At 40.2% G+C, this 11,275-nt stretch overlaps 1 protein-coding gene across 1 annotated transcript; it reads right to left on the bottom strand.

The window, feature by feature from the left end:
• Positions 1-9,764: 9,764 nt before the first annotated feature.
• Positions 9,765-11,018, bottom strand: LOC128198597 (uncharacterized). The gene has a single exon (XM_052884791.1). The coding sequence runs from the start codon at positions 11,016-11,018 to the stop codon at positions 9,765-9,767; it is 1,254 nt and encodes a 417-aa protein (XP_052740751.1).
• Between the last annotated feature and the right edge of the window lie 257 nt (positions 11,019-11,275).

The following is an 11,275-nucleotide window of genomic DNA, read 5'->3' as shown; positions in this document are numbered from 1 at the left end:
TCGAGAAAGAGGTGAACCGTCGAATCCAACTCGGCTGGGCTGCATTCGGGAAACTTCGCGACATCTTTTCGTCCAAAATTCCTCAGTGCCTGAAGACAAAAGTCTTCGAACAGTGCGTGTTGCCAGTGATGACCTATGGTTCCGAGACTTGGTCGCTAACTATGGGCCTCATAAGAAGGCTCAGAGTCACACAGCGGGCGATGGAACGAGCTATGTTAGGAGTATCTCTGCGTGCGTGCGAATCAGAAATGAGGAGATCCGCAGAAGAACCAAAGTCACAGACATAGCTCAACGAGTTGCGAAGCTGAAGTGGCAATGGGCGGGGCACATAGTTCGAAGAGCCGATGGACGTTGGGGTCCCAAAGTGCTGGAATGGCGACCCCGCACTAGTAAGCGCAGTGTTGGCCGACCCCCCACCAGGTGGACTGACGACATCAAGCGAGTCGCAGGGATTCGCTGGATGCAGATGGCTCAGTATCGTGATATTTGGAAGTCCCTACAAAAGGCCTATGTCCTGCAGTGGACGTCCATCGGCTGATATGATGATGATGATGATGAGGGACATTATAGGTAAGGTAGGGGTGGGTTAGGGATAGGTTAGGAGTAGGTTAGGGGTAGGGTAGAGGTAAGCCAGAGGTAGGGTAGAAATGGGATAGGGGTATGGTAGGGTGGGAGTAGGGTTGGTTAGGGTTAGGGTTTCAAGCGGGTGAAGTCCCCTTTGTTATTATTATATAAAGGGGTCTCAGACACTCTGTACTTTTTTAAATCCCAGCTACTGATTACCGGTAGCAACACCATCATCAAATCATTGCTGCAGAAGTTACCCCTCTTAAGCCGAGAGAGTTTGCAATTCTATAAATGAAACCGTACTTTTACTAACCATAAACCATATTTTTATGAAGTCCCGAATTTAAAACCGGGTAGCACACGCTAGTGCGGTGTGCAGGCGGCTTTACAGTTTACTAACAAAAGCAAAGTGCCTTTAGCTCGCGCCCTCGGTCGCTTGAGTGTCGCCTCTTATCGCGCAATAATGCACGCCATTGACGATAAATTATTCTCACGTTTCTGCAGCACCCACGACTACAACTGATCGTGTATTGGTCACTGCGTTCATGACGGCTCGACTTATGAAACGTCTTCGCTGCCGTTTGCGCTGCAGAAACGTGAGAATAATTGACCGTCAATGGCTGACTTAATACTCCGCAGAGCTGCCGCGATGGCACGACTCGACAGCGCGGTGTGCAGGCAGCTTTACAGTTTACTGTCAATAGCAAAGTGCCTTTAGCTAATAGTAGTCTACATGACAGCTCTTTAGTAGAAAAAAGTTCTCCGTCTCCTATAAAAATAGGTGTCATTCGATTCGGAATTGAATGTAATTTTTTTTTTCTGAGTTTCTCTGCGACCAGTAAGAACTATAAGCAGATATGTTCTATGATAACTTCGGTTTTCGAGTGTATTCCCCAGTAAGAACATCCCCTCATTGTTTTTATAATAATATGTTTAAATAATGTGCTTCCTTTTAAGCCAGCTCTGATATGTTCTGTGAATCAATTTTGAAGCCAGAACATTTGGATGATTTATCATTCGTGTTTTATACTTTTGAGAGACTCTGTCAATCTCTTCATATACAGTTTCATTTGCTCATGAATCTCGTCAGTCTTTATGAACCACGGAACAACACAGATCCTTCTCAAAATTAAGTTTTGGGTCCTTTGCAGGATGGATATGTTAGAGTTGCTAGAACTTCCCCATAGCTCGATGCCATACATCCAGACCGGCTTCAATATTACCTTATATATCAAAAGTTTGTTATCAATGCATAGTTTGCTATTCCACCCTGCTATCCAGTATATGTTCTTGTATCGTAAGTTAACCTCTTGTCTCTTTGTTTTGATATGGTGGTGTCAGGTCAAACGCCTATCAAGGTGCAAGTTTTCTTTGCGCAGCGTAAACGTGACTTGCACAGACTTGGAAGTGCTGACATTTGCATGATGCTATTTGGATATTGCTTCTAAGCCTTTTTGGAGTGACCTTGAAGCAACTGCTGGTTGTACGTAACTTTCAATTCTACACCATATTCAAAGACTCTTTTCGCTTGAGGTGAGTTTGAAATTTTTTCGGTACAGAGTCGTAGTACTTGAAAATCAGAAATTATTAAATTCAAACTAGCGTATTCTGAGAGCGCGGTTGTACGTAACTTTCAATTCTACACCATATTCAAAGACTCTTTTCGCTTGAGGTGAGTTCGACATTTTTTCGGTACAAAGTAGAAGTAGTAGAAAAGTCTAAAATTATGAAACCCAACCCAACCAATATGGATATTAGTCAGCATCTTAATATGGAACTTCAGAGATTACTCCACCTATCCCAGTTACAGTTAGAGAAACGTGGGGAACAATTAAATGATTGTCTGATAGAAAAGATTCGACCTTATTTGGCACTAATCTCAATGCTTGCTGCAATACTTTTACTTGTGAATAAGACGCCGGTAGATTATAACATTATATATATTCCACTAATTAATAGTACATGAGTAATGGAGGCGGTGAAATTATAATTCAGGCTCTTGTTTGAATATCAGTCGCTTGTGTGGAGAACTCAGTGGTAATCGGCCCGATCCTCCTCTGCGCACGTTCGATGCGCAGCCAGGCAGAATTGTGTTCTAAATTCAAAACACGCGATGAGACAGCCAGTCTTATGTAAAGCGAACTCCTTGGCTCACCACACTTATTACGAATGAAATATTAAAACAACTTCCAAAAGAGGCAATTGTATTCATAACATTTTTAATTGAATTTTAAGAGTACAATATTTCCCACTACTATGGAAAGTATTACAAATACTGATGATACCTAAACTTGGAAAACCGCCTACTGAAATCACTTTCTACAGACCAATCAGTTGACTGCTGATTCTTTCAAAATTATTCGAGAAACTTCTCTTGCGAAGAATTTTACTAATATTAAATGCCAATAATGCAATAACAAGCCACCAATACGGATTTCGGCAGCAACACTCCATTGTTGAACAGGTACATAGGGTTAGCGATAAAGTAAGAGAAACATTGTAAAATAAAGAATATTGCTCATTAGTCTTTCTCGATATCCAACAAGCCTTTGAACGAGTCTGGCATGATGGTCTGTTATATAAAATAAAAACACATATCCCACATAGTTATTACTTGTTACTGAAATCTTATCTATCAGAGCGATTGTTCCAGGTAAAGGAAATAGATGTAACATCTAAATTTTATGAAATAAAGGCTGGGGTTCCGCAGGGTTTTTAGGGCCTATGTTGTATACCTTATACACATCAGATCTTCCAGAGGTAAAAGGGGTTACAACTGCTACATTCGCCGACGACACTGCGGTTCTATCTAGCGACAAAAACCAAAAGCCAAGTGTCTTTTTGAAAATTCGGCGAACCCATGCAATTGCATGTATGTATAAAAGTATTTTTCATTATTCACTTTGCAATTGCACGTTGTAGAGTCAACATCTCCTGAGGATGCTCCGGTTTCGGGGTGAAACGTACGTAGAGAGTATTTTGTCGGACCTGGGTGACGTTGTCGCATGGGTTCGCCGAATTTTCGCGGATGATAGCAAAATAAATAAATCATTATATAATATTTTTTCTGTTTATAATATTATAATGCTTACACGTACATTTTGGATCTGGGTCCTTTTCTATTCCTAGTGTACATAAACGATTTACCACACCATGTTAGCGGCATCTGTGAGATAGTACTGTTTGCTGACGACACATCCCTAATTTTTAAGAGTGACAGAAGTAAAGATAATTCCGACGATGTAAACCGTGCCATATCGCATGTGTCGCATTGGTTCACTGTTAACAACTTACTTTTAAATGCAAAGAAAACTAAATGTATTGAGTTTTCATTACCAAATGTTATAAAATTAGATAGGTCTATAATGATCAATGGTGAAACACTAGAAATAGAGAATTCCGCAGTTTTCCTGGGAGTGACCTTGGATTCTAAACTTCAGTGGGGTGCTCATATAGAAAAACTGTCTGGTAAACTTAGCTCAGCGGCATTTGCAGTGAGAAAAATAAGACAGTTCACTGATGTTGATACAGCTAGGCTTGTTTATTTTGCGTACTTTCACAGCGTAATGTCTTACGGTATTTTGTTGTGGGGCAAGGCTGCTGATATACATTCTATATTTGTACTTCAAAAAAGAGCAATTCGAGCAATATATCAACTTAAATCACGCGAGTCCCTTCGTCAAAAGTTTAAAGAAATAGGCATTTTAACAGTATAGTTTATGTAAGACAAAATATTAATTTGTACAAACGAAAAGGAGATTTAAACCCACGTCTTACTAGACACGGGCATAAGTTAGTTATTTCTGCATATCGTCTCCAAAGAGTTAAAAAATCTTTTGTGGGTTTGGGTGTACTCTTCTATAACAAGATCCCCAAGACTGTGATGGACTTGCCAATGCACAACTTTAAGCAATGTGTTAAAAAACATTTACTTAGTCGAGGTTACTACACTATTGATGAGTTCCTTAACGACAAAGGTGCTTGGAGGCCATTGGATCAGCTTCCACCTTCACACAGGAAATAAAACTATAAGAAATTGTAATTTAATTGTTATCAAATGTAAATTGCAATACTGTATGACTTTTTCAAAAGAGCAACTGTTGAGTTTCTTGCCGGTATCTTCTCAGCAGAACCTGCCTTCCGAATAGGTGGTAGAATCTTTACAAATAGTCAACTGACGTGTCAAAAGTGCTTGTAAACTGAGCCTACTTGAAATAACTGAATTTTGAATTTTGAATTTTGATTACCGAAAAAATTTCAAACTCACCTCAAGCGAAAAGAGTCTTTGAATATGATGTAGAATTGAAAGTTACGTACAACCGCGCTCTCAGAATACGCTAGTTTGAATTTGCATAATTTTAGACTTTTCTACTACTTCGACTTTGTACCGAAAAAATTTCAAACTCACCCCAAGCGAAAAGTTAGGTTAGGTTAGGTTAGGTTAGGTTAGGTTAGGTTTTTTTTTTTTTATAATCTCCATATTGGTTGAAGATTGCGGCGTCCCTCCGACGTATGACGGAGACCTTATTTATTCAATTTAACTGTTTATTTACTTGGTATTTTTTATTAGAGTTTATAACTATTATATGATATTTCGTGTAATTTTTACCCACGTAGATTTTTATATTCCTATAATATATAAAGTACATTGGGTCTGTATTCACGATATATTATATAATTGACTTTAATATTATATTAATCTATGTCTTTGTTTAATCTTATTACCAATTTTGCTGCCCTCACAAAATTTGTTTCTCGTAATTTTGTTTTCCATTATCTTTGGTATTGTGGATGTTTTTATTTCTTGGTCAATGTAATGTGTAATGTCGTATCTTATTTTGCTGAGTATGGGACACTCCGTTAGGATGTGGTGGACGGACTGTGTTTCATCTGTATCGCATTGACATGCAGAGTTTTCCTTCAGCTTAAACCGGTTTAGGTATTGGTTAAACCCGCCATGTCCGGTGAATACTTGTACCAATTCTGGCGACAAGACTATCTTTTTCAACATAACATATGCAGCCTCTAAGTTCGGGAAAAACAATTTGGTAACTTCTGCGTTTCTACTGTTTAAATATCTTTCTTGCCAAATTTTTATTGAGTCTATTCTAATATTTCTTTTTATAAAAGATATTGGGCACGCGTCGTAGTCGGGGGCAGTCTTTTTTGTCAGGGCTGCTTTTTTAGCTAGTTGATCTGCTCTTTCGTTACCCACGACTCCGACGTGTGCTTTGATCAAGAAAAGTTTTACTATTTTTCCATCTAACTTTAGTTTTATCAAATTTTGTCTTATTTCGAATCCCAGTGGGTGATATGAATTTATATTTTTTATTGTATCCAGTGACGATCTCGAGTCGCTGAAGATGTTTGTCTGTTTGTCCTGTACTTTGGCAGCAATATTGGTGGCTTGGTATAAGGTTAGGTTAGGTTAGGTTTTTTTTTTTTTTTTATTTAGAACTCGCAGGTTGAAAATGCATTTACGCATCCCTTGCGGAAATGTCCCAGGAGGCCTGCGACATTTCCGCAAGGGTATGTGGGACTCACCCGTAGGGATGTACGGTACTACCCACTAAAAACAACCTGCGACCCGCGATTCTACTGCCACTACTTATTTTGTGGCAACCTTTAAACGAGTAGGTAGTAGGAGTACATAAATAAATAACACTTTAAAATATAAATATAATATAAATATAACATAGTAATGTGCATAAATAATATTTTTTTTTTTTTTTTTTTTTTTTCCTGTACCCAGTGGTATTTTTTTTTTATCATATTTAGAATGAGTATTTTATCTTTCAAATCATGGTTTTTTTTTTTTTTTTTTATAATACAATACCATACTTCAAATTTACTTAGGGCTTCGGTACGAATTTACAATCGTACAAACTTAAAAATTAACTTAAAAGTTAAATTTATCTTTCATTTCTATTAATATCTACGATTACAGTTACAAACGTCACCAAGTGGTGATCCCTGCAACTAACTGGCTACTAGGGTCGCCAAGTGGTCACCCCTGCCACCAAGCAGTCACGTCACTGTGTCACAGTCACCCATAACATGAACACAGTACTATAAACTACTAATACTACAAACTTAAAAGTTCATGTCTTTAATTTGTAGCATTATTTACGATTTTACCGAGCAACAGTTACAAACGTCACCAAGCGGTGACCTCTGCAACTTGTTACTAGGGTGACTAATTGGTTACAGGGGTATCCTCTCGGCGATCCCAGCACGGGCAAATACTACAGATTATACAAATTAATATACAAATATACAAATTTTTAAGATATACAATTTTTTTTTTTTTTTTTTTTATATATACAATACCATACTTCAAATTTACTTAGGGCTTCGGTACGATTTTACAATCGTACAAACTTAAAAATTAACTTAAAAGTTAAATTTATCTTTCATTTCTATTAATATCTACGATTACAGTTACAAACGTCACCAAGTGGTGATCCCTGCAACTAACTGGCTACTAGGGTCGCCAAGTGGTCACCCCTGCCACCAAGCAGTCACGTCACAGTGTCACAGTCACCCATAACATGAACACAGTACTATAAACTACTAATACTACAAACTTAAAAGTTCATGTCTTTAACTTGTAGCATTATTTACGATTTTACCGAGCAACAGTTACAAACGTCACCAAGCGGTGACCTCTGCAACTCGTTACTAGGGTGACCAATTGGTTACAGGGGTATCCTCTCGGCGATCCCAGCACGGGCAAATACTACAGATTATACAAATTAATATACAAATATACAAATTTTTAAGATATACAAAATTTTTATTTACATCAATACTTATGCTATAGTTGAGCCATTAGCTCTGGCTACCCATCTTACCACTTTTAAGGCGAAGGTAAGAAAGATATCCCGGCAGTTCTTGTCATTTATTAATTTTGATAAATTGTGAACACTTATATCTCGATCCATTCTGTGTTCGCAACTCAGTCGCAGTAGCGCAAATCTGGGGCATTCCGTAAGCGCGTGCTCTATTGTTTCCTCCGACTCATTGTCGCAGACACAGAAGGGATCGGGAGCAAGTTTAAATTTGAATAGATAAGCCCTGAAACCCCCATGCCCTGTGAATAATTGTGACCTAGTGTTGTCCATTTTGTCCAGTTTGCTGAGTGTTCTGTAGGCTTCAAGAACTGTGGGGAAGAACCTCTTTGTCGTCGCTCCAGTTTCTGCCATCGAGTATCTTTTTTGCCAGACTTCTAGGGTAGAGTTCCTGATTAAGTGCTTAGCCAAGGATGAGGGAAACCGATCGTAGGCTGGTGCCGTCTTTACTTTAAGGGCCGCTCTCTTCGCTAACTCATCCGCTCTCTCGTTCCCTGTTATTCCTACATGAGCCTTGACCCAAAAGAATTCAACCTCCCCTCCTGACATTTCTAATTCTCTAACATTCTCTCGGATGTCTGCTACTATGGGGTGCACATTGTTATGATTGCGCAAGCTTTCGAGAGCGGACCTTGAGTCACTGAGGATAAGTGCTTTTTGGTGGTTCTTGTCAGTTTTCATCATTGAGATTGCGGCCCGGATTGCCAAGAGTTCGGCTTGATATACCGAACAGTAGCTTGATAGGGAAAGCATTCGGTATCTCAATTCTTTTTCCTGCCAGACGGAGAAAGCTGCCCCGACTTTACCTTCTATCTTGCTTCCATCTGTAAAAATTAAAGATCTTCCTTGTTTTATTTCCATAAGATCTTCTTCATTTTCAACCATTCCGAAGTTTATTGTTACTCTATCGGCAGGATGGGGTAAGCTGAACTGGCTGACGGGCTTTTCTATCTCCCTGCCTGGTAAATAGTCCATTTCGCGCCCTTTCTTAGTCTCATATAATTCCTTGTTCTCGAGAGCGCGAAGATCCAGTGGTAGAATCCTGGCAAGAATAGTGCTGGAGGAGAGGGACACAGTTCGGTGTGACTTGGATATGAATATAGCGAACATCCTGGTGACTCTATCCAATTTGTTACGTATTTGGACAGTCTGTGCCTTGGATGCCCACACGTTAGCTGCGTACAGCATTATTGGTTCTATCACCGCTATATATATAGAACGAAGAATATCAGAGTTAAGGCCCCATTGAGCTCTTGCAGCTCTAGTCAGGCTCTTGTAAATTCTGATGGCCTTGTTTGTCGTCTCGGTTAAGTGCTGTAGGTAGTTCAGATTTTCGTCAATAGTTAACCCGAGGATTTTTAGATGATTTCCAGTAGTAAGGGTTTGGCCCATCATACTCACAACTGGTACGTGGTATTTTAGTTTTCTGGTAAAGAGCGTCAACTGGGTCTTATGTGGAGCAAACCTTAATTTTACTTCTTTGCCCCATTTTGTGACTACCTCTAGCGCCTTGTTCAATTGTACTTCCAGTTTGTGTCCATCTGAATGAGCTCCCACAAGTAGGATGTCGTCCGCAAAGGCCTGTACGTGGATTCCTATTTCATTTTCTTTTTCTAAGAGTCCGTCCAGAAGTATGTTCCATAATAAGGGGCCACAAGTGGAACCCTGGATGCAGCCTTTATTGGTATCTCTCAACACTTCTTCGCCTAGGTACTTAACTTTAACCACTCGTGACGATAGGTAGCTGTCTACGAGTTTTATAAGTGCAGGCTCTACTTGTTTCTTCAGTAACTGCTCCAGAATGGCCGGCCACCAGGCATTATCAAATGCACCTTCAATATCCAGTGATATAGCCACGGCAATTTTCTTGTTTGAGCAGGCTTTATCAATTATACTGACCGCGTCGTACAAGGCATCGTCTGTCCCTTTCTGAGGCATGAAACCGTATTGTTTACAGCTCAATGCATGTTCTTTGCCTAATTGATAAAGCACTCTGTTTGCTATAATCTTTTCCAGTGTTTTCCCAAGGATAGGGAGGAGCCCGATTGGCCGGTAAGACTTTGGGGCTGTGTAATCATCCTTGTGTGGTTTAGGGATTACTTTTATTACAGCGACCTTCCATTTACTTGGGAAATAAGATAAGTCTAGACATTTGTTGTAGATTCCCAGTAAAACTTCTTCATTTGCGTGAAAAGCTCTACTGCAGATGTCCGCTGTTAGTCCATCTTCCCCCGGTGCCTTTTTTGCACTCATGCCTCCCAAGACCACTCTGACCTCTTCTTTAGTGAAGTGCCGGACTCCTTCCCCCGATAACACTTGTAGTGCTGTCTTGACTTTTTCCCTGATCTAACTCTGTTTCTGAGAGTCTGAGGTATTGTCATCTTGAGGATAGAAGGTTGTTGCTAGTAGTGATGCTGACTCCAACGCCGTTAATATGTCTCGACTGTCTGGAGATCTCAAGAGCTTATCGCCTGTATTGCTGGAAGTTTTTCGAAGTACTCTGTAGATCCCGTCCCATACCGACTCTCTCTCTTGCTTTTGGCAGAAAGCCTTCCAGCTGGCTGTGATGGTTTGGGTTAATAGCTCCTTGTAGCTCCTTAGCTCTTCGAGGTATTCATTGATCACAAATTGCTTCCTTGTGGGATTTGAGTTACGGATTCGGTTTCGCTTTCGGATCATTTCTCGTTTTTTCAGGCTCAGTTCTTGCGTCCACCATTCTGTCCTCTTAGGATGTACTGTCGGAGATATCTTTGGGATACTTTCATCACAAGCCTCGCTGATGCATGCTACATAGTCCTCTACCATTTTATCTAAATCAAGCGCAGTGGTTAGACCATATATGCTGGAGGTTGTTATTTCCTTCTGGCTTAGTTTGTCAGCAAGACTTTTATTAAAGCTTGACCATTTGGCTTTGGAAGTATTGTATTTTCTTGTGCTGGTTCTTATTTTTGTGTCAGTATCTCCAGCATGTTTCATAAGATCAAAAAGGATTGCCCTGTGATCCGATAAAGTAACAAAATTTAGATCTACTCGCCATCCCTTGATTTTACGTAGCAGATTGTCGGTACAGAAGGTAATGTCTGGGATACTGGTGTATGGCTTCCCGTTCCGGATAGTGTAGAACGTTGGTGTCGATCCTTCATTAAGTACGTGTAGACCCATTTCGGCTATTGATTCGACTACTTTTGATCCACGCTCCTCCTCGGCCTTACAACCCCACCAGGGACTCTTGGCATTGAAGTCACCAGCAACGATGACTGTGTCTGTGTTCATTTTTCGGAGTCTTCCCGCTATTTTTGTTAGGTCTTCTGCAATGTCCCTCTCTTCTTGTAGATATACATTAATTATACCAAGATTCATACTTTCGATCTTTACAATTACCGCGACAATGTTTTCATCTATTAACTCTGGGTCTTCAATTATAGCTACACTACGATCAATGACAAGAACTGCCGACTTTACTGGTTTCTCCCGGTCATTTGTTTGCATTTGTATAACCCTGTGAGAGCTGCTTACATGAGCTTTCGATCCTACGTATGGCTCCTGGAGAAGTAGTACCGAGACTTTTTGATTTATAGCCTCGGTTATACACTCCTGCATAGCGGCGTAGCTCTTTTGCAGGTTAACCTGCACTAACTTTAAATCCTGCTTCTTAGGTCTAGAAGACTGGACTGTGCTATTCGCTGTGTGAACTTTAGCAGTAGGCAACTGCGGATCGGGCCAGCCTATCCCATTTGGACCATTCAGGACAGTTGGAACTGTAGGCAGGGTGTGCTGCATCCGAATACTTTTGTGCTATACAATTGGCACATCTTGCAGGGGAATCTCTGGCTCCGCACTGCCTTGTGTCGTGGTCG

Source organism: Bicyclus anynana, chromosome 2 (genome assembly GCF_947172395.1).
Source record: "Bicyclus anynana chromosome 2, ilBicAnyn1.1, whole genome shotgun sequence".
In the NCBI taxonomy this organism is placed as follows: domain Eukaryota; kingdom Metazoa; phylum Arthropoda; class Insecta; order Lepidoptera; family Nymphalidae; genus Bicyclus; species Bicyclus anynana.
Note: the sequence above shows the minus strand (reverse complement) of the source record. Positions and strands in the feature narration are given on the sequence as shown.